Source organism: Hippocampus guttulatus, chromosome 10, assembly GCF_054856545.1.
Source record: "Hippocampus guttulatus isolate MCC_2025c chromosome 10, RoL_Hgut_1.0, whole genome shotgun sequence".
NCBI lineage: Eukaryota > Metazoa > Chordata > Actinopteri > Syngnathiformes > Syngnathidae > Hippocampus > Hippocampus guttulatus.
Genome location: NC_141270.1, coordinates 8,782,877 through 8,806,896, shown reverse-complemented (window position 1 = coordinate 8,806,896; position 24,020 = coordinate 8,782,877). Strand labels below are relative to the sequence as shown.

The following is a 24,020-nucleotide window of genomic DNA, read 5'->3' as shown; positions in this document are numbered from 1 at the left end:
ACTGAAATTTTTCTTTCTACCATTTTCAATCAATTGTGGTACAGAAAACTAGAACGGGCTAACTCCATTTTTTTTTTTGGCATTTTGCTGGAGAGTGTTTTCAAATTATATGGCTCCCACTGAATAACGGCCACCAAAAGTTAGGTGAAATCGTGGCCCAAGTCCAAGCAGCTGTCAAATCTGTCAGTGTTTCATGAAAGATGATAAATAACATTCACTCATACTAGCATGTTGAAGGCACTTACACAAAGCTAATTTTTTTAAAAAATGCTCAGTGCAATATTTGTCAGCATCTAAACTAATAGGCGCTGTGTCTCAATCAGTTGCCATGTCGCCTCACACCATTAAAAAAAACCTTCACATAAACATTCTTTCAATGTTATCTATCTATCTTCAGTAGAGTGATTGCTCTGTGTCAATAACTTCCACCAGCCTTCACTTTTTCTGTTACTAACATGTCCCCCACTAGCTGAGCCAAAGATGGAGAGCTGATGAAATATTAATCGTTTGAAACCCAGATTAGTAATGCTGTGTAAATGAGCCCATTTAAAAGTCTGTTTTATTCATTTTATCTGGGTTAGGCTTACATCCACACATCTTGTACTCACACACGCACACACACGCACGCACACACACACACACGCACACACACACACACACACACACACACACACACACACACACACACACACACACACACACACACAGCTGAGGCAGAGGCGCCCGCTCTTCAACGCTTCACTGGCAGCTATTTGAACAGGTACCTAGAGACAGCGTGATGGCTTGATGTGCTCTCTATGCAAATTGAAAAGTTGAAGTGTTAAATAAAAGAGAGGGGAGGTGGAATTGGCGGGGGGGGGGGGGGGGTCTGTTGCTGAATGCGCACCTACTCCATCCACCAGGGAGCGCCGACTCAGGAGGAACATTTGTGGAGAGATCAATGCGTATTATTGAAGGCCTTCAGTCATCAGCGCAATTGTATTATTCATGTCTTTCTTCTCGCTCTCACCACGCGGGCGCCTTCCCTTTGACGGATAACCCAGTTTCTTGTTCATTGATTCTCGAGGATGTACAACTTTAGCAGAACGTCAACTTCATTTCTTGTTCACAATGTCAAAACATGCCCGGAAAGGATCGTCAGTCTTCATCTGCGTTTCAGTTTGCAGGCGTCCCGCTACTCCAACCTACTTCATAAAACCAAATGGCTTCTCTCGTGTCGGCTTTTCTTTTCTCCAGCTGCATCTTTTATACTCCATTAACCAATTCTTTTGGTTCCAGGTTACCAAGATTCCTCCAGTCCTCAACCTTGCAACACAGGTGGAGGTTCCTGTCCCGCCATGTGTACCTGCAGCAACAACATTGTGGACTGCAGAGGGAAAGGTTTGACTGACATCCCAGCAAACCTGCCGGACAACATGGCCGAAATGTAAGCAGCGCCAAACTTAGCAATTAATGTGATCTTCTTTTAAGCTACTGGAGGCAATTGGTCTAATAATAGAGTCCTAATAATAACTTCAACTTTCTACTGTCTGCTCCCCCTTCTCCGAAAGACGGCGTTTAATTATGATGGCTTTGGAGATGCACTTTCTTTACTTTCAACGCTTTATCCATAGCCAGTTCAATGAGTGTCTAAACGTTTAACTATTTTTTGGTGTTATTCTTCTTCTTGGGCTCTTGTGATAGTTATTCACAGTCATCATAGGATTCAGTACAAAACGAGTTTCCTCTCCTGACCGCTTAGTACAACATGAATAGGACGTTCACAGCAATAGCAGTTTGTTGTTGTTGTTGTTGTTTTTTTTTGTGCCAACATGTTTCCAAACCAAAAACACTATGCGTCCATTTTTGACAGTTCATGGTTACCGTCACTGCCATCAGTCTGTACCACAGTCAGAACTTGTGGCGTAAACAGTCCAGTGAGGAAAAAAAAACAAGAATGTAACATAAATAAACGTGGAATTCTGCATTATCTTGACTGAATTAATCATGAGCACCCCAGAAAAGTGAAGTTGTTTATATTATTCCTTGGGAGTTTCGGCTCTTGACTTGAGCAAAGTGATGGATTCCAGCGTAAAGAAAGTCACAGCGCCATGCGCACTGTAGCAGAGCGCTGCAGGGCATTTGTTGCCATGCGCACAACACAGACATGCATTCAACTCCATATACATCCCTGCGTATGCACTTGCGATTTAAATCATGCATCTATTATGCACGCAAGTTGGGGGGGGTTTTCGCCCCTCTTGCTGTTTCTCGCTATGCGTCACCTGCTAGAAGGACATGCGTCCATTTACACTTGGACAAGACGTCTCGCAGCAAACGCAGAGACTGTTCACACTTATCGGCTCAGATGGCTGCAAAGCGCACGTGAACACTTTGCTCGTTTTTCGGTCCGTCGAAATCTGTCTGAGCATTGACTATGTGCAGCCCAGGTGCTATCAGGGCGCCGTCTTTCTCTGGAATGCAGGGTTGAACTTTTCAAAGTAGTGATTTTACCCTTTACGGTGGGGGCTTCATGCCCCTTTGTGGAACCCTCATGAATCCGAGTGATTTATGAACCGAAGAGACTCCAGCATCCGCGATACGAAGGCGACACATCGAGTTTCTAGGTCTCCTTGTCCCGCTGGGGTCTGTTTATAAATACCCAGCAAGTATGGAAGCCCCCCAACAACCCTGACCCATTTCTAGTCCGCTGGTGTGCTTAATTTCCTAATTTGGATGCGCAGTTCACACTCGCACGACCACCCACAAAGTCTTCTTCTGGCATAACTTTTCATCGTTGGACTTCTCCATTTTGTTCAGACTTTGCCAGCCTGTTGTTACACTCTGACAAGGAAGCGTCCCCTCGTGCATGCCGTATTTCAGCACGACGGACAAAGCGCGCTGTACGAATACAGGCTGCCTGTATATCCTTCAAGTCGTAAATTTGATTTTCCCAAATGAAGTTCTTCTTCATTTCAACATGCCCAACCCAACTGAAGTATCGCGATATGTGCAGGATTTAGCCACTCATTTTCAAGAATGTCCAAATGTCAGTCACCAGTTTTGTTGTGATTTAAAATTAGAACGGAATTGCAACCTAGTTGTGACGGCCAATCAAAAATCAAAGATTTCACTCCCCAAAAATACATTTCCAGGTATGAAGGAAGGTCCAGCTGGCTGCCGCCAAGCCATCCCAATCAAGTATATACAGTTTTGTTTTACAATAATACATAACTAGATATTTATAATTTCATCTGTATCCATGGCTAAAACAGTGAAGCGTGGAGAGTGTCTGTCACATGCACAAGTAAAGTCAATGACATGAGCTATCATTGCCAATTTCCTTTCAAAGATCCCATACTTCTTCCCATCTATTTGTCACCCCTTCATTTTGTTGTTATTTAGCTTCAGGGGCCAGGACAAGCTACTTCTTTATTATTACAGCACATGTGGAGCCTCAAAATATTGTTTCCTGATAACAGCAGTTTTCCATTAGTGTATGTGCGAAGGCAAATCGGCTAACGTGTGGGTCCGAGTTGCCATCGTTTTTTGTTTTTTTTTTGCCTTTTTCACAATTGTCCAGTTTCGTAGTCTTCAGCCACGTAGCTTGGTGTGTGATGGGCCTTATAATTCAACTTTTTTTTTCAATTCTGAATCAACTCTTCCACATTCATGGGCAACAGAAACTGACATTTCTAGTTCATGTTTTGTGGTTTTGCATCACATTGGATTAGAATTTGAACGATCAGTTATCTCCGGACAGTTTGTTGTGGGGTACTACTTTCAGCCCGTATACCCTAGAATGGACTTTCTTACCTGCTTGAAATATGGTCAGAAAGTCTTAAATTTCATTGAAGAGCTCCTCAAGCATCTTAAATTCGACATTGATGAGCCCATAGGCTCCCTGTAATGCACAGCAGAGCGGAATGCTTGTTTTTCCCGTGCACTGTATAGTTGACCGCATCGCGAATCAAGACATTTTAAAAGGTCTCCCTGCCCTTCACATCTAATTGGGACTCCACCACGGCCGCCCCCAACAAACTCTGATTCATCTTTTACAAGCCCATGGTGAAAAACGCTCATATATCATTCACATTCCATCGTTCCCAACAAAGCCTTACATCTTTAGGCTCGACTCCTCCTCCCCTTCTGTACTGTGCTTTCCAGTTTGCCGAATGACCATAGAACCAGACAAATCAACATTGAAGAATGTGAGAAAATATCAGGAAGGGTCATCTGTGATCGTGGCCTCTGTCGTTTGGTGCAGTGCGTTGAAGTTAGTTATAAAATCAGTTTCAATTACAGGAGGGCTTACTGATGTATATCAAGGCTAGCCCGGTGCCTTGTTAATGAGGTACTCATATACACACACACACACACACACACACACACACACACACGCACTCATTATGTGAAAAAATGAAGGAAAAAAAAAAGAAATCACACAACCTATGCCCTGCTCTCCCCTAATGAATGCCGGTGTTTATAGCTGTGGAGATTTTGGCCGGTTTCATGCGAGAGCAGGTCCAGTCAGCCCAAACAGCGACCACAACCGATTTTTATGCGCCACTGTCGGCCGTGCTCGACCTCCCCCTTGCCTTTCGCCTGCCGTGACTTTCAAACTCAGAAAGAAAATGCTGTATCCCTCTAATGAAAGCCATGCTTGGACTTTAATGAAAAGGATCAGAACCATTGATTGTGTTGACACTGGCCCGCAGACAGACACGCATGCAAGCGCTTAGACTGACAGATTGGATGGGAAGCATTGATTGAAGGCAGCACTGAGGGATTGTTTAGTTTTCTCGATCAGATGCAGCAACTCTTCTGTGGATTGAGGGATTTAGTCACTTGCACGTATTGATTCGTAAGGAGTGACAAACAGAAAAAAAAAACTCGAGCAACACCCGGTGACTGTGTCAGAGCAGCGAGACGAGCTTGTTGCTAAGAAAAAGCACAAAAAGCCACATTGGCCCAGCACTCAGCCGCTTTGTGAGGGCGAAGGAACCGCAACGCCGTCACTTTGTGGCAAAATTACGGACACATCGGGACAAGCAGACTAAAACAGACCGCGAGAGCACGGCCACCACAGGAATCTGTGGTCTGGAATCACTGCCATCCCAAGAATGTCAATTGTGCCGCTAGATGGGCCCATATGTAGAGGATATGGATGCCATGCTCTGAGGGGGGGCGGACTCCAGATTGAACATTTTCTGAAGTTGAGCAGCAGCGGTTTATGTTTCGCAAAAACACTCGGCCCATAAACATAGCAACGCGGGCCCTCAAAGGCATGTAATAAATCATAAATGTCTGTAATTGAATGATTAAATCGTGTGGAAATGTTCTCGCTCTGAGAGCAAGCCCCTCATTTTAAGAGGTTGCGGTTACAACGATCATCAATAATTTGCAGGTTTTAAATGATCCCCATTTCCTTGTGGTGACAAATAGCTTTTCACGATCTTCGCTAGGCTAGCCCGCCGCTTCTCGTCCGTGGTGCTAGCCTCGCATTTGCTGTCGTGCTGGTGGCTGGACGGGCGGACGGAAACTCGGCTGGCCTCGGCCGAGGCCCGCTTAGCCTTGTTAAGGAGACTTTTAAAAGCTGTCAACTGACCTGCAGATAAACAGCCCTCTGCCAGCCACACCGGGGGGGAATTGCTCTGGGACCAACTTAAGTAGCGCCTTGGACACGCACGCCCACGCTAATGGCCTCTGTTGCCGTCTGCTCCCCTGCGACCATCTGACACTGATTAGGCCTCGAAATGACTGAGCAAATGTTTTCATTGTCTGCGCGGCGAAATCTTGACCGACTTTCCTTATGTTTCACCTCGCTGGCATCGTTATTGTTTTCAGGGTTTTTCATCGGAGATCATAAGTGCTGCAACATCTTTCATCAAGGAGAAATATGAATGTAATTTCATGGCCCTCGCAGATCCTGTTCCACGGCACACTCGTTTGCAAAATGTTTATGGGGTTTCAGGATGTTATGACATCCCTGCATCTATTACCGCTGGAGAATAGACCTCCCCCAATACAATCAAGCCAATTCCCCAGAAATGGGGGACTCAAGTCACACGACTTGACTCGAGTCAGACTTAAGTCACCGGTTTTAGAGCTCGGGACTCGATTATGCCGTTGATACCGTCGGTAAATAGACAATGGCCACTTGAAAAGTCCATCCATCCATTTTCCGAATCGCTTGATCCTCACTAGGGTCGCGGGGGGTGCTGGAGCCTATCCCAGCCGTCTCCAGGCAGTAGGCGGGGGACACCCTGAATCAGTTGCCAGCCAATCGCAGGGCACACAGAGTTGAACAACCATCCACGCCCACACTCACACCTAGGGACAATTTAGAGCGTCCAATCAGCCGGCCATGCGTGTTTTTGGAATGCGGGAGGAAACCGGAGCACCCGGAGAAAACCCACGCAGGCCCGGGGAGAACATGCAAACTCCACACAGGGAGGCCGGAGCTGGAATCGAACCCGGTACCTCTGCACTGTGAAGCCGACGTGCTAACCACTGGACTACCGGGCCGCCCCACTTGAAAAGTTTGCAACTCAAAGATAAGAGACATAACAGCTACGATATCGAACTTCATCCGTCACGATAAAAAATAAAAGACACACAAAGTTTGCAAAGTTTAAATTACGGACACTGGTTTGGGATCGTTGAAAAGCTAGTTGATTGTGAATGTTAGCACAGCTAACTAACCGATCTTGTGCAGTATGTTGTGACTGAGCAAGATTGTATATGCCTTAATTGTCTTATGACTGGCTTTCCCCAAGTAATAACTTTCTTGAAATTTAGCGGTGACGTGCTTGATTTTTTTCTTCAGCAATTTGGGATGTGCTTAAATCTTGAACGTTGAGACTTGAGACTCACATATACAACTTACTCCCACCACTTGTATAAATCAGAGGTGAAGAAGACTGAAAAGAAGACTTTCAATGAACACTGAAAAAAAAAACGGTGTGTTGAATTTATTTTGTCAAGTGGTTGCAAGAAAAAAATAAAATCAACCGGATCCAGATCCTTTTCTTATAATCAACTCTACAACTGCTTAAAAATGTATCTGGATCCGCATGATTTTATTTTGCGCAACGACTTGACAAAACAAACTTGATTAAAAATTCAAGGAAAACTTTTTCTTCCGTGAAGTCTATTTTTGCTTCACCGGTTGTATTTTCGTTCCTCTCTTAGACGTCTGGAGCAGAATGGGATTAAGGCAGTTCCTGCAGGAGCCTTCTCCCCCTACAAGAAGCTGCGCAGGATGTAAGTACACCAACACGGACACGCTTACACATCAAGAGGCTGCAGGCAGCCTGTCGTCTCTGTCCACTGCCAACGAAACACGAATCATTTATTTTGTCTGCGCCCAGAGAACATATTCTCAGAGTTAGGGCGGTGTGCAGCAGATGCTACGCAGTCATAATAACAGCTCTCATCTTTCCAACGCTGTTCGCTGGTATTCCCCTGGCGAGTGGCGCTCCGGCCCCCGTGCGGGGAGTGTTGCGCCTGCGTGGGCAAAACATAAACTGTGGCCGGCCGGGACGCCGAAGGGCACAGAGAGTGTGCTGGAATGAAACGGCTGAGGCTTGGCTGTCGGGCGAGAGTGAGAACAGCGACAGGCCGGTAGTTGAGCTGTCCCGTCAGTCAGCCGCAGTCCGTAACGCCAGCGGGCCTGGCCGACGTAGCTGCAAGTGAAGCGGGGAAGAGCGGAAGGTCAGGGAGTTTTTATGCTCAACTTGAAGGCCGCTTCTCTGTTTAAACATCCAACCGTTTCTTCTCTCAGGCCGGCAGCCACTGGAGCAGGGGGGAAAAAAAAACAAACCCTTAGATATGACTTTGTTTTGGTGCAAAAACAAGTATTTTGTTCCGAAAACGCAAGTACTGGATCGGGTGTGAGTGAAATTAAGACCGCAAACGATGGCGCCTGTGCCTAGTTTAGCAAAACCACTATGCTTCCTGTACTGAATGACTGCCGATTTAAGATTCATCTTATGCTGTATATCTGGACTCTTTTTATTTCTAATTTGCATAGCTTTGCTTCCTTATACAGTCATACCTCGGTTTTCGACCATAATCCGTTCCAGAAGGCTGTTCGAAAACCGATTGGTTCAAAAACCGAAACCACGCTCTTTATTGAACACGTCTGCCTACTATGCAACGCTACACGTCAGTTCCTCGTGTAAGGAAGGCAAGAGGAGTCAAGTGGCGCATTCAAGTGCGCTCAGTTTGGTCGCGAACCGATTTTCGGTCGTAAGCCGAAGCATAAAAAAAACTCAAAATCTTTGGTCGAAAACCGATTTGGTCAAGAACGGAGACGTTCGAAAACCGAGGTTTGACTGTACTTTCTTTGAGGAGAAAATCAGAGCAGAATAACCTTGACACTATACAGTTAGGAAAAAGACATTTAAGGTCTTCCATGTGGTACCCCCGAAACACGGCCCGCTGCTGATTCCGCATTTAGCATCAACTCTGCTCTTGCGGTATGTCGACGTTGACCCTCCACGCTTGCGTTGATTCAGCTGGCCGCGTGCCGATGGACTACCTCAGTACACGCACGGTTTCAACAGCACCTATACATCATATGTTGCAACCTTTGTGAGATATCATCTGCAGATGTCTTTATTATGTCTCTCCTAGGAGGTGGATAAAATATGTCAGATGTGATCTATCCCAGTTAAATATAGTCTTATGATATACAGGATATACAGTATATGCACTGGAGGGTTTTCTATCCTGGTGCATTCTTGGCGTTACGCCTCTTCGTGACACTGTGTATCTTCTGATCGTCGGAAATGACACACACACACACACACACACACACGTACTGCTGTCTGAGTTTACAGACACTCACTGGAGCAGATGTTGGCTCTTTATTGAAATTTCCAAACCCAAAGCGACAATACGAAATTATTTAACTGTGACAACCCAAATGTGAACTTCTGCCCCTTTTTTACCACCTGATGATTTCGTTCCAACAGTTTGCCGAGTGGACTGCAATTTTAGGCCACAGTCCATCCGGTCTCTCTCTCTCTCTCTTTCTCTCTCACCAGCTCTGCTTCCACTGAGTGTTGCATTCACAGCCACACAAAGGATTAGTGGTTAACGTGTGGGAAGGAGGATGTGGATCCTATTAACAACGGCAATGTTCACCAGCAGCCTACTGTCAGTCATGCATATCATGTTTAATAACTCGGCAGTGGTGTAATCTGTTCGATTACTTCTGCATGACTGCAAGTTTAAGTTAGTTTCAGCAAAATGCCAAGCGGGACATAAAAGTCTGTGTGGTTCTGCTGTAGTGATCTATTTCGTCCATCATACATCAATGGTTCCTGGCTGCATTAAAACAAAGCGTCCGAGTTGCGGTAATTGCGTTGCTTTTTGTACTAATTAACTCCCAACGCAGGCCGAAGCAAATATAATAAGTGTGGAAAGAAAATCCTGCTGCTATTTTTCCAAATATAGGCTGAAGCTCCGGGATTACATTTATGAGCTCCTCTTTTGTTGCGCCGGCTGTTATTTGATTAGCGTCATCCAAATCCAAGTGTCTCCCTGACTGATGTTCTTGACCAACAGAGACCTGAGCAACAACCAGATCTCGGAGATCGCTCCAGACGCCTTCCAGGGCCTGCGCTCCCTCAACTCGCTGTAAGTGTTCCTTCCAGAGGCCCGTCCGTGTTTGTGCATGTGCGCCCACGTAAATTTTCATCTGGCTTGTCATTTTTTCCGGGTTTAAATCATGCACGTTTTGTGATCTCTCAGCGTGTTGTATGGAAATAAGATCACCGACCTGCCCAAGGGTGTCTTTGATGGCCTCTATGCTCTGCAACTGCTGTAAGAACGCACACGCAGACACTCACACGTATACACTCGGCACACAAAATGGTTTTACTCCCACTCCAGGAAGAAGTTTTAACCTTTGAGTAAACTTTGTACCTGTGCTTTGTTCTCCAGCTGGAATACGTAATGAATGAATAAATAAATCAAGTCTGACAAGCCCGATTCCCTCCCGACTCTCGTCTTTGCCATCATTGCTTCGCAGTTTGCTGAACGCCAACAAGATTCACTGCGTCCGTGCCAACACCTTCCAGGACCTGCAGAACCTCTCGCTGCTGTCGCTCTACGACAACAAGATCCAAATTCTGGCCAAGGGCACCTTCGCTTCACTGCGAGCGATACAGACCCTGTGAGTGAAAAACATGGTGATACACTCACGTGGACGCCATAAAACCCCGAGACCTCACGTAAAAGTTTTGACTCCGAAGGCTTTGGAATTGCACGAAATGGAATGATGTGTTAGAAAATAGGGTAAATCTATCATCCTCAAAACTACACACAGATTTCTGCAGGGGGGAAAAAAAAGAAAAACAATTAACTTTGACTTCCACTGTGGAATTTTCTTCCCTTTTCATTTTGGCCCTAAAATACAAAACACATTTCTCAAAAGAGCATCTGCCAGCTCGTGCTGGAACATGTTTAACATGACAACTTTTCCCAGGGATGGATTCACTCGCGTGGGGCAACGGGGTTGTCGAACTCGAGGCCCGTGAGCCAGATTCGACTCTCCGCATCATATTTTAAAAACTTGTTGTAATACAAATGCAGGTGCAGTTATGGAATATAACGGGGCAATCATTGTGTTTCCCGTAAAGAACATAAGAAATGCAACAGCCTCATGATTTAGCGGTACGCCGAGGCCGTGAACAAATGCAGCGCAGCTCAGCCTCTGATAGGAGTCGTATTTGCTTGCGATATGTTTTTAATATTTGCGAGACACAAATGCAAACGATTCTTCAGATATAGCCAAAACATGAACAAATGTGTATTGATAGCATATTAATTTGCACTATTCAAGCCGTTACTGTTCCAGTTGTCTGCAGCCTTCATTTCCTACAAAGAAGACAAACGATCGATGTTTTTACTTTGAATCATAGATTTTCCATCTATCTCTTCCAGCAAATGTCGAGTAACGGAAAGAACAATTGAACGCTTTTCCGTTTGGTGTCACATCGTTGACGTGTGCGTCTACTTTTTGCGGCATTTTTGTTTGGTGGTGGGTGAGATTTTTCTCATGTGAAATATGTGCCTTGACTGAATAAACGTTGGGAACCCCTCCTGCACCAAACTTCAGCACAAGTACTCAATCGTACGTACTGATTTTATTATTATTATTTTGTTTTTGATGGGCTACAGCGATTACACATTGATGTGGTTTCACCATTATGAAGCAGCCCCCCCCCCCCAAGGGCAACCATAAGAACGATTTGGCTGGGGATGAAAACAAATTTGACACCCCCCTGCTGTAAAACAAGCCTCTTGTCACCACATCATTCAGCGGCGGCATAAGTGCTCCGGTAAAGCCGAAGCCAAGTACTCTCTCTACCTTCAAACAAGAGCTCGAACCGTGTCCAATCTTTTCCCTGCAGTCACCTGGCCCAGAATCCATTCATCTGCGACTGTAACTTGAAGTGGCTCGCCGACTACCTGCGCTCCAACCCCATCGAGACCAGCGGGGCCCGCTGCGCCAGCCCCCGTCGGCTGGCCAACAAACGCATCGGGCAGATCAAGAGCAAGAAATTCCGCTGCTCCGGTAGGCTCACGGTTTCCAAGTGCCTCTGCCTTTTTTTTTTTGGCTCTAAAGTTGACTTCTCTCTTATCTGTTGCCTTGTTTCCTCAATCACTCAACGGCTGACATTAGTTTGCCCTCTTTACAAGACGTGTTGACAGAATTATTGAATCAATCAATCATTGACGGGTCGGCCTTGCACGCCTTAGCTCCTTCATCTTACCTTACATTATATAAATTCTTTGGCGATCGCTGTTCAGAAGGCGAGTTTAAGACTACGTCTGGCCAAAAATGTTATTGCCTCTTTCTGTACATTCCCATTCATCTGCCAACATACTGCTTTGCCCTTACACAGTGTTGTTGCTGCGGCGGTGTCATTTTATTTTTTATTTTTGCCTTATTATGCCTTCCGTTTGTTATTGTCTAGTGCTTGCTTACTTTACCCTTTGTCATTGCCACAGAAATCTCACATTCACTTGTCACATACATTGCGTCATATATAAGCTCTGCATTATATATGACGGTGTTGAAGCATAGCCCCCCCCCCACCCCCCGCCTATGCTTTCCCAGCACCCACTGACATCATTCCCTTTGTCTTTTTCTACATCACAGCCAAGGAGCAGTACGTCATCCCAGGTGAGTTCATGTCGACCATTGTCTTCCTCCGTGCTTTGACTGTTCATCCTCAACCCTTTTTTTTCTCCCCCCCCCCCCTTCAAACATTCCCTTCAAATTATTCATTTAACTGGTGGCAGATTTATTTATTTACAGGTTCTGCTTGTTTATTTTTTGACACGCAGTTCGAAAGTTAGCTCTGGGGCACTTTGCATTTTTTAATCTCAAAAATATGATAGAACTGATATGTGTTGCTAAAGATAACTTGAAAAAAAAATAACATCGATTGAAGTCGGTTGTGATTTATGGGCCATGAGAAAATGTTGGTCACTGGGTGAGACCCCCACCCCCATGTTTTCATTTCATATTTTCACCGTCTTAGTGCTATTTATTCGTAATATAAAGCAAAATATGACTTTTTGCATCATGTAACGATGGCGTTTAAAACACGAACGAATGCAAGCGAATCATATTTTTAGTTCAGGAAGAAAACAGGTGGTGGTATCCATGCAATCAGGTAACCGGGCCCGCTAGTGACAGTACCTTTGAGCGTCTTTCAATATGATAAATGTGTGAATGTTTTTCTATGCCGTCAGAGGGGAAAGAGACTCTTTGCTTTGGCAAGAGCGCGCTTGAAAGTCTCTCAATGAGGGAGGGAATGTGCGTCCTCCCTATCAGTAAAGATAATTAAGCTTGTCGGGGGGGCCGCGATTTCTATCGGCGGATGTTTCCGGACGTCTTGGCAAGGGAACTTCCAAGGAAATAACTCGGGGGATCGGTGATGCCGTGAGTCACTGTCTTGACTTGCATGTATGTGTAAATTAATATGCGTTTGTGTGTCCTAAGTCGCGATAATGCTGGCTTGGAGGCCAAATGAGATGCACAAGATAGAAGAAAACATAATTTGATCGTTGGGAGTTAATGGGATTTTTGGCATCCATCAGATAACAAAAACAGATGTGCAGCAAAATCTACTGTCTGAATGACTCCATGGACAAAAGTACTGGGTCACACTTTTTCTTTTAGTGTAAACCCATTAAGTCCCCTTGTATCTTAATTCTTCATCTTTCCCAGACATTTGGGACATTTCCATACTTGAGTCTCTGTTGAAATCGTTTGGGGGGGGAGAACCTTTTTTGTTCCAGCGTGACCGGAAAGGTCCGATTAGTTTGATGTGCACGAACTTCAAAGACCGAAAGATGGTGAACCAGGCCATCTTGCAACTCTCAACCAAATGAATTGTATCCCAACACTTTTGTCCGCAGAGGATCAGAGTGGATTAAAGAGCTCCTCGTGTTGTGCCATTTTTAAGTGAAAAAAATTCCATATCATATGTTTGGTCCTCTTGGGGTTCCACGCAGTAAAAGTGTGGCCACCATGTACTTATTGATACTAATGACGATGACTCACAAATCTCTCTCGGGGACGCCTTGGCGTCATCAAGATCAAAGCTTTGAACGGCGCTCGACCTTTCATTACTTCCTCTCCGGCAGGAAATGCTGTTTCCTGTTGTCTGGCTGAAGTAAAGTTCCTTAATGAGCTGTTTTACTGTGTCCAAAGGAAGTTATTTCTACGAATGAGATCCATTCTTCAATCTCGAATAAAGTCAACAACGAGGCTTTGCGGTTACGCAGTGGCTTCAGATGACGTGCCGTTATTTGGACACACGCTTGACTTTTAAGTTCCCCCTTTGCTTCTTGGTTGAGGTTTTCCTGCTGGTTAGTGTGGTCTGAGTGGCCCGCGGCGGTGTCCTGGTGACGTAATGCGCAAACTTAACAGAGGCGTAGAGGTGCACCGCTGCGAAGCATGCAAGAGGGAAGGGTATATAAAATGTTATTCGAACAGAAAACACTGGACTGTTCCCTCTAAATGGAACATATGCACACACACACACACACACGAGCACTGACAGACACACACAGTGTTCTAAGTGGCTCCCGGAGCTGTTCCATTATTGAGCAGTCCCGATGTATCTGGCAGCGCCCTTTTTGGCACGTAACGTCTATTCATAGACAGAGAGGAAGTGCAGGGAAATGTCTCGCAATCTGCTGCCCACCTGCTTCCTCCCAGGCACGTCTTCTATCGGGAACGGAGGTGGCAAAAGTACTCAAACTTTCTAGCTCCGATCAGGACCACTGCCTCACCCCACCTTTCATCTTTCATCGCCGTCTCATCCGTCTCCACCTGACTGGCCAAGTCCTCCCGGGGGCCCTCCGCTTCACTGAAGCTGACTTTCCGAATCCTCTTTGCCGTACTTATCTCTGTCTCCCTGGGTACCGTTCCTTTTCGGCCCGCTGCTCACCTCGCTAAAATAACCCCCCGCCCCCATCCCCACATTCATGCGCCTCCCCTATGAATGGCAGAGGAGCTTCCGCTGCAGGCACTTAAGGTCAACAGCAAGTTAGGGACAAACCGCCGAAGTGGTGGAGATGCGTGACTGGCGGACGTATGGTGAAAAGGGCTGATGTCATCGCTTCCCTGCGTGTGACGGCTGTGCGTTTCCTTCCTCGCGTCAGGTGCCGAGGACGCCCGGCTGAATAACGCCTGCAACAGCGATCCCGTGTGTCCTCCCAAGTGCCGCTGCGAGTCCAACGTGGTGGACTGCTCCAACCTGAAGCTCGCCAAGATCCCCGAGCACATCCCGTCATCCACCACTGAGCTGTAAGCGATGTGTTTCGCGCGCGTCCATCGCATGGCGCCGGTGGCATTTTGATGCAATTCGCCTTATTTTTTGGCCTGTAAAGCACACTTTGAATGTTTTTAAAAAATCGTTTCGCATGATGCATGGATGTTGAATTGAAGATGTGATGTGCAATACAGTAATGCGTCTTAAAACCCGGTGCACCCTATATATGGAGATTTCCAAAATAGACCTTTTCATTCATTTCGTTTTTCGTTTGTTTGTTGAACATAAAACATATACAATAATAATTTGACAGAAAGTAAGGTAAATAAAATAGTAAAAAGGAAAGAGAAATCAGTCATCATTCAACACAGTCACTATGTTCAAGGGACTGTGCTTTATAAATTCGGTGTGCCTTGTAGTCCGAAAAATACACTGGATGGCCCCATATCAGGGAAACTATTTCAATATCTCTTCTCATGACAATGTTATAAACATCATAGACAGTCAGAAGAGAAATATGTATAGAAAGGATCGATAAAAAAAACGATATATAGATGATGGAACGGTTGAAACGCCATGGTGGGTTGGGCTTGGAAAAAAAATTAATTAAAAAATTAAATTATGCGCCACATAAAAAGTTCTGAAATGCAACTCTGCAGCAACATAGATCAACACAATTTCTCTTTTATTCACCCGTTGCCAAGCAAAATTTGTATGTTCCCCTCTGACCAATTAAAACATTTGGAACGTGCCAGCCACACCCACTAGATTGGTTCAAATCTGAAAGTAAGGAAACCCTGTGCTGTCAGGAGGAGGACGTTGGACAACGATTCCAAAAACATATCTATTATTGTTGTATTTTGTATTCAAATTGCATTTTTGCAAAAACCAAACTGCATGGCGAGAAATATTAAAACATTTGCCAGTAATATGACATTTCAATGCTTTCCTCCAGGCGCCTCAACAACAATGACATCACCACTCTGGAGGCCACCGGCGCGTTCAAGAGCCTAACCCAGCTCAAGAAAATGTAAGACTATAATTTGATGCCGTGACTTTTATTGCAGCTTCAACGTTTCCTAATCCCGTGTTTGCTCCCTACAGCAACCTCAGCAATAACAAAATCACGGAGATTGAGGATGGCGCGTTCGAGGGTGCCTCGTCCGTCAATGAGCTTCACCTCACAGCCAATCAGATCGACACGGTCCGCAGCGAGATGTTCCGTGGCCTGGAGGGGCTGCGCATGCTGTAAGTCACATGTGACTTAAAACGCATTTAAACGTATCCAAACATATTTTTATTTGCTTGTTCTGACTCACTTGCTCGGACAGTTCTCCACATGAGGCCGAGCTTGCCAGCTTCAAGTTGCTTATTTGTCAAGCCTTGTTATGCTCCAAAAATCTGCAATATTGCAAGGGCGCTAAAAAGGAAGCGTGGGAAAACCCATTTTAATTCCAATTTCTTTCTTCTAACGCTCCGTCCGTTTCACCACAGGATGCTGAGGAACAACAAGATCAGCTGCATCCACAACGACAGCTTCACCGGCCTCCACAACGTGCGTCTGCTGTCTCTCTACGACAACCAGTTGACCACCATCACCCCCGGAGCTTTCGATACCCTGCAGACCCTCTCCACCCTGTGAGACCCCAATTCCAACCTTCAGAAAATTCTCACATTCACGCCTCCTTACACGCTATCGCTCTGGCAGAAACCTTCTTGCCAATTCTTTCAACTGCGACTGTCGCCTGTCCTGGCTGGGAGACTGGCTGAGGAGCAGGAAGATCGTTACGGGGAACCCTCGCTGCCAGCGTCCGGCCTTCCTCAAGGAGATCCCCCTGCAGGATGTAGCACTGCCTGATTTCCGCTGCGAGGAAGGTACAGTATGTGCTTGCACATGAATCAGAATCAGAATCGCCTTTATTGTCATTGTGTAGCATACAACGAAATTTGGGTCCCACTCCTTAGTGCATTTCAAAAAAAAATTTTTAAAAATTAAATCATGACGATGATGGGGGGGGGTTTTGGTCAGTTGCTGCATTGACTTTCACTAAGACGCACGAAGAGTTGCTTCGTAACTACTGCTGGTCGTACTCCCTGGAGGATAATTAACTCATTCAGTACCAGCCAATTCTAGACCAAGTCTGAAAAGACGTTTAAAAACGTCTTTGGGAGTGAATGAGTTAAGAATGAGGCGATATACAAACCCCCCATGCCCCACCAAAAAAATGTTCAATTGCTGATTTAATTGACTAAAACATCGCTAATTTCTGATGCTGTCATTGAAAATTAATGGGCCGGACACATCACGACCATCTTTGGCCAAGGCTGCGCTCTCACATCAAGCCCTCAACAAGAGAAACGGCTGAAGCATACATCTTCCTAAACTCTATTTCAAAAGTGTAAGAGCCATGAGTGATTTCATTTAAAAAAAAAAAAAAAAAGGAGGAGCTACTAAGGCTTTGTTATGGTCAGAAATTTATCTGCACATAAACTTACCGTCATGGCTTCTTTGTGCAGATTTCACAAAACCAGCCTATTGACATGTATCAAACCAAACTATCTTCACTCTTTGACTCAAAAGCATTCAAGCAATCAAGATTGAGGTATTACAGGACTAATACAGAAGTAGAGTTGAAAATACAGTAAGTAAACAATATAAAAGTATTGTGTACAATGACGATGTGAAAGATATTGTTTTTTTTTTTAAATGCAAACTGTGCTAGATCCAAACAAGTAACGCATCGTTAAGATAGAAGCTATTATTTTTGTTTCTTCATCATGCTTAGTCCCCAGGGACTATTGTACTTTCCATAAAAAAGCTTTTGGATGCTGAAGGATTTTTTTGGGAACGTCCTTCATTGTGATGTAAAAAAATAATAATAATAATACTGTTGTCAGAGTAACTGTGGATGACACTCAATTTGCTCTTCCACTGTTCAAAAACGACAAAATGTACAGGTAGCTAGCCTTGGTAGATTTATGCTAAGGTCTCATTCCCGTAGTTTGTCCTTAGTTCATGAAAAGGCAGTTGTCCACCTTGCTCAAACTTTCTCAGAACTATAGTTTTATTATTTTTTTTCGAGTTTTACTGCAGCTTTTCCACTGCGGTCTGTTATGAGTGCGATCCGCGTAAACTGCCAGTGATCATTTGCAATAATGAGCGCTATTGTCCAGCTCTTTGTTTACCGAATAGATTGCAGCTCAGCGCTTCCTAAACCGCTTGTCGATGTCGGGCCGAGTGGAGCTATTGAGCCGTTTGCCTTATTGACCAGTCAGCTTATTTGCAGCGAAATTATTGTTCGACTTGTCTCCGGGCCTCGGGGCCAGCTTCCATTCTTTGTCCAGGCTAGTCAATATTATATTACTCAGGCTTCTTTATCTCGTTCTCCGTAGACTTCCTATCTTTTCTTTGTCTCAATAGGCCACTGTCACTTTGAGAGATTGTGCTATTTGCACTTTGTCTCGCCTTTCAACTTTTCATTCTTTCAACACTTTCTCTTTGGCCGCTTTGACAACTCCGACGCAGGCTGTAATCGACGCGGCCCCCGCACTCTTTGTCATCCCGCGGCACCTTTTCCCTGAGTGTTACTACTCCCCTACAATTTCCTCTCTTTCCTTAGGCCACGAGGAGTCAAGTTGTGTGCCCAGACCTCAGTGCCCCAGCGAGTGCACTTGCCTGGAGACGGTTGTTCGCTGCAGTAACAAGCACCTCCACGCGCTGCCCAAAGGAATCCCCAGAAATGTGACCGAACTGTAAGTGGCGTAGCAGCAGATCAGTCGCGTGGCTTTGACTGAGGAGAACGCTAGTATATAATGCTTCCGTGCAGACATTTCACCGTTTTCAATAGCGCCTGTCCTCATTGGAGCCGAATCCATCAGATTTTTAAGCACGAGGTGGGGTACACCTGAGTCATGAATGGTCGCCGGTCATTTGAAGGCACACTCTCGACATACCGTTCACATTCAAACCATGCCAGACTGTGGCTGAATTTGGATTGGCGATCATTGAGGTGCGCCTTTGAAGACAGACGCTCTACCGTTAACATGTTGACGACTTTGTTTTTGTCCAAAAGTCCGACGTTAAGTCTTTGAATAGTCACTTATAATAGTCATCGGACTATATTGTAAGCCATGATTAAGGAAATGTGTTACTTAGTCACGTGTTACAAGCATCACTGTGAACTAAAACACATTCCAAAAACATTCATGTTAGGTTCATTGAAGACTCGAAATTGTCCATCGGCTGCGTAAGACCTGTGATTGGCGATCAATCAGTCCAGGGTGAGAATAAGCCCGATGGCAAATGCACCAAATGTATCGAAATCAACCCCAACGCGTAATGCGTGCCTACGGTAGGCGTGACAGGCGATTTGAGTCAAAGAAAACACATCTCATCACTTTCGAGACGAGCGCATGCAGGAAAAGTGGCCAAGATCTAGCCCTGTTGTTGTTCTCGCAGACATTCTTCATGTGCTCTTCCCCCTGCAGCCCTCGGGGCTCGCACTGATGTCACTCTCTTACTGGTGGCCAAGGATCTGTACGTGTGTGTGCTGGTGAGTGTGTGTGTGTGCGCATACTTGCGTGAGGGCCAAAAGCCTGTCCACGGGAGCAGAGGGGAGCAAGAGGACATTTTAATGAGCACTTTTCAATGGAAAGGGGAGGGAATGGAACTTTCCAATACTGCTGTGAGCGCTTCGTGCACACGCACACGCAAGCTGTCATTGTCCCAGCAGGTGTGACCAGGTGGGGCCACTCCGTTTCGGCCTTTCATGTAGTCATCTGGAGCGCCCGCCACACCGTCATTATCTAAAGTGTCCTGCAAACACCATCATTACCTATTATTACCCCGCAGTCCAAAGCCCCCCCTTACTAACCGCTACACCCCTTTCTTCAGCCCACCAACTTTTGAATCCAGTCAACAAAAGCAAAGGCGAAAGCCCCGCCCCCCACAGCTCCTCTCAGGCCATTTGTCAGGGTGGCAGTCCTCTGCTAGCACTTTGCTTTGGCAGCGTCTGCGCCCTCGCGGGCATGATGACAACCATGGTGGGCTGCAAGGGAACACACACGCATGGGAGGGTGTGTATTCCTCAAGAAGTCCCGGACCTTTAGTGTCGCTGTGTCTTTTCTATAAAATGCGTCTTTTGTCGGCGCTGTACTCTTTTGTCCTGGTATTCATCTTGAGTCGACGTGTATGCCGGATGGCTATTTGGGAGCTGTATTTGACAGTATGTCTGTTGTCATGGTGTGTTGGATATCGGAGCCCCTCAAAAACAACATGGGCTATTATCTCAAGGGGCTTTCCAGAAGTGAACTTCAACTGCGGCAAAGGGGGGATATTGGCAAATAATATTCTCGGGTGCAACCCGCTTTGTCTGTTTGCATGCTTGGATCGACACCCTCTTCACAAGAGCATTAAACAACAACTCGACACATCCAAAGCCTTTGACGCGACGCGTTTCTCGAAACGCTGCTAATCCCTCTCGCGGCGAGACTTCCGCTCTCTAGCAGTTGGCCCGTTCCAACAAAAGCAACATATTTCTTCACAACATGATAGAAATATAGCTTTGACCGCCAAGGATTAATAGTAATCGTAAACTCAAGACAGGATTATTTCTCTCTTTAGTACACGAAGCATTAAATTATGCTCTGAAAAGAGGTTGGAATGAATGTGGGTTGTTTTTTTTTTTCTTTTCCTTCAGGTATCTGGATGGAAACCAGTTCAGCGTGCTACCAAAGGAGCTGTCCACCTTTAAGTTCCTTCAGCTGGTGTAAGTCTCCTTTTTTGTGTGATCTCAGTGAACAATAACATGACATAAAGCTGCTTGATTCCCCCGCCCCTCCTCTTTTTTTTTTTTTTTTTAGGGATCTAAGCAACAACAAGATCAACTCTTTGACCAACTCATCTTTCGCCAACATGAGCCAGCTCACCACCTTGTGAGGGCCGACGGTTCTCCGTCCTCGTATTCATTCTCTTAAAACAAATTAATGCAGTGTTATTTTTATTGTATTTATTTATTTATTTTTTAACATTACAGAATCTTGAGCTACAACTCCTTGCGCTGCATTCCCAAAATGGCCTTCAGTGGACTGCACTCTCTGCGGCTACTGTGAGTTCCAAAATGTTCCGCTTTCTTTCAGTGGTTTGCAAACTTTTACACCAAATATCACCTCAAATACCACCTGGCTCTGCAAGTACCACCATAATTACCGATGATGAAATACAGCAGCCTTATAACAAGGCAGAGATTTTTTTTCCTAAAAGTATATTTAGTATTGGTTGAGCCAACTGTAACCTTATGTACAACATTAACGCTGTCATTGAATAGAGACAAACAATTTTAAATAATGATCCGGTTCAAATGTACTGGAAATCAAAGTTTTAAAACGCACTCACTATGCTGATTTTTGCCTTGGAAATTTTCAAATGATTGTTAAAAACCGACAAAAGCGAACATCCTTGGAGTAGTTCTTTGCAAAACGGCAGGTAAAAACCATGAACATGAACTAAAGAGGGCAAAAAGACGATGAGGACGCAGTTTAGAGTGAAATGGCCGTCATTTTTATTCTTTACTCTATTCTTTGTTTTTTATGTTCTGGACAACTCTCATTTATTGTGCAGTAATCTAATTGCAACTTGTATTTGTTACATATTTTGATGCATTTTTATGCTTTAGAAAACATTTATGTCTGAATTTTGGGGGATTTGGAACGGATTAGGGCATTTACATGGAAAATGCGTCTCTACTTACAAAATGTTCTTAAAGAAATTTCCTCCAGAACCAATTAATTTCGTAAGTAGATGTACCACTGCAGTATTGAATGAAAACATGAATGGATGGACAGACTTAGATTTATTCAAAAATCATTCACATTTAATCCACTTCAGGCACTCCAGTATCCTTGAGCAAGAACAAGGAAAAACAAGCACAGTAAGACGAGAAGAAAAAGAGAAAACATAAAAAAAAAAAAGAAGCACAAAATAGACCAAGAAAGTTATTTTGAGAAGTTCTGCAATCAGCCTAAATGAGTGATTAAAAAGATTATTTGACAAAAGAGGGAGAGGAGGCCAGCAGATGTTGAGAATCTTTGATAAACTCCAGGGAAGTGCGCCGTCTAAACAGTTATGACAGCTTATGAATACACGCACACAAACACAACCTCTGACCCATTTTCTCTGCGCAAATGGCAACCTCGGCGTTCAGCACCCGCGGCCCACACCTCGCCGGGGCCGCTGCGCACAATCACCATGACACTGATTAGCCGAGAATGTTCCCCCCGCGCGAACCGTAATGGCTTTGACGGTGCCTGCGAGCCTTTGATTGTGCCCTCTCGCTGACCGTGGGCTCCGAATGGGGAAGAATCGCTCTGCTCAGTAACTGAGATGTTGCGTATAAACGTGCGCGACACTTAGATGATGAAACCCAAGCGAGATTTGGAGCCGTTGCCTCGCATTCCAACTCAAATCGACGGCCTTGCTCACTGAGGCCAGACACAGTGGAGACTCACTTGCGTGTGTGTGTGCGCGTGCGCGTGCGTGTGCGCGAGCGCGTGTGTTTAGACCAGAGGTGTCCAAACGTTTTTCTTTGAGCGCTGCATACAGAGAAAAAAAAGAAAGGCTGCAAGGGCCACTTCATCATCCTTCACCTTTGTTTTCTTAAATACCCTAAAAATAATCCATAAGTGAAGGGAAGGATTTCCCGAATCAGAATTACAGTAATCCCCCTCCATCACTGGATTTACGTTCCAGACCACCACCGCAATAAGTGAAATCTGTGATTTAGAAAATCCATACTTAAAGGCATGTTTTTATAACATTAGAACTGATATAAGTGTTTGGGAGCACTGTATTTTTAATCTTTTAGATGTTAGAAATGTTTTTACCTTCCACCCATCCAGCCATTTTCTAATCACTTTATTCTCACGAGGGCGTACCGGAGCCTATCGCTGCTGTCTTCGGGCAGTAGGCGGAGGACACCCTGAACTGGTTGCCAGCATACCGCAGAATGTTCTTACCTTTTTAGTTGCAATTTTTTTTTTTACATATTTGTACTCCTAGAAAAGATCTATGTCAAACCTATCAACTGTTAAATATAGAAATCTAAAATCTATTATTGTTTTTAATAGTACTAGTTCTTATAGGCGGCACATCCATGTGCTGTGTGAAATGTTATTTTTAGTTCACGGTGCTCGCCGCTACGAAACAGACAGCTGGTCGTAAATCGTCCGCAGGCTCTAGTTTGAGCAGGCTGAGGTAGACACATCAGCCTCCCATGTGTGCTCATAGCAGGCACACTTAAAAAAAAAAAAAAAAAAAGAGAGAAAAAAATTTACTAGTGACAACAAAGCTTTTTACGGTGGGATGTGACTGAAGCCCCCCATCATTACTCCACACAAAGCCTGAGAGGCCTTTTAGCGCCCGACAAGAGCAAAGCTCGGCCGTCATTAGCTTGATGTCGCCTTGCTTGCCTTGCAAGCGTCGCTTTGATCCCTAATGAAGCGCCATCCGTTATTTCTGCTCTTACTCACTCACGCCAGGCCTACTTCCACGAGACTGCCTGGGTGACGCCATGTGAAACGCCAAGCCCCCCCCCCCGCCAACCCCCTACCTAAGGGCGCCACACACATACGACTCTCAGACTTAGATCTATATTAGCACTAACCACGCCTGTCTACCTGTCGCAACATTTGCATATTTTCAAAAGGAAGTTTCGTGTTTTGATGCTGACTCAAAATGAACATTTGGGTATCTGGCCTGTTGTCCAGACTTTTTGGAAAATTTCAACTAATGAGAAGACATTTCCAAATCTCACCTTCCTGTGTTTATTGATGGTAGAACTACTTTTCTCCCTTGTATGACCCCACGTTATGTCCTATTCCCCTAAATGAGCCAGTAGTTGTCTGTATACAGTACTGTACATACTGCAATTTACTTTGTTTAGGTGTGAATTACCTCAGTAAAACGGTGCCACTCAATCAAGCGGCTCCTATTTAACATCATTTGCTCTCACAGTTTTGTTTCTTTACTCACTGAGCCCGCGGGACGAAGGCAACAATGAGCTCCAATTAACTCATTCAGTACCAGCCAATTCTGGACCAAGTCTGAAAAGATGTTCAAAAACGTCTTTGGGAGTGAATGAGTTAATGGGTTTCGACTTTTAGACCCAAGTTGACAGTTCAAAGTTTGGAGCTTCAAGGAAACCGTGAAGTGAAAGCTGTGAGAGTGGGATAGTCACA

At 45.0% G+C, this 24,020-nt stretch overlaps 1 protein-coding gene across 7 annotated transcripts in view; it reads left to right on the top strand.

The window, feature by feature from the left end:
• slit1a (slit homolog 1a (Drosophila)) overlaps positions 1-24,020 on the top strand; it is a 92,128-nt gene that overhangs the window by 55,913 nt on the left and 12,195 nt on the right. For 4 of the 7 annotated variants that reach the window (XM_086122211.1, XM_086122209.1, XM_086122208.1 and 1 more), the window contains exons 9-24: positions 1,279-1,426; positions 7,174-7,245; positions 9,556-9,627; positions 9,742-9,813; positions 10,022-10,165; positions 11,406-11,569; positions 12,158-12,181; positions 14,677-14,821; positions 15,742-15,816; positions 15,891-16,034; positions 16,281-16,424; positions 16,495-16,661; positions 18,407-18,539; positions 20,486-20,554; positions 20,649-20,720; positions 20,822-20,893. In XM_086122211.1, the coding sequence (XP_085978337.1) occupies positions 1,279-1,426; positions 7,174-7,245; positions 9,556-9,627; positions 9,742-9,813; positions 10,022-10,165; positions 11,406-11,569; positions 12,158-12,181; positions 14,677-14,821; positions 15,742-15,816; positions 15,891-16,034; positions 16,281-16,424; positions 16,495-16,661; positions 18,407-18,539; positions 20,486-20,554; positions 20,649-20,720; positions 20,822-20,893 (1,717 nt within the window). The remainder of the gene's footprint in view (positions 1-1,278; positions 1,427-7,173; positions 7,246-9,555; positions 9,628-9,741; positions 9,814-10,021; positions 10,166-11,405; positions 11,570-12,157; positions 12,182-14,676; positions 14,822-15,741; positions 15,817-15,890; positions 16,035-16,280; positions 16,425-16,494; positions 16,662-18,406; positions 18,540-20,485; positions 20,555-20,648; positions 20,721-20,821; positions 20,894-24,020) is intronic. The other 3 variants (XM_086122212.1, XM_086122210.1, XM_086122207.1) reach the window with 1 other exon arrangement.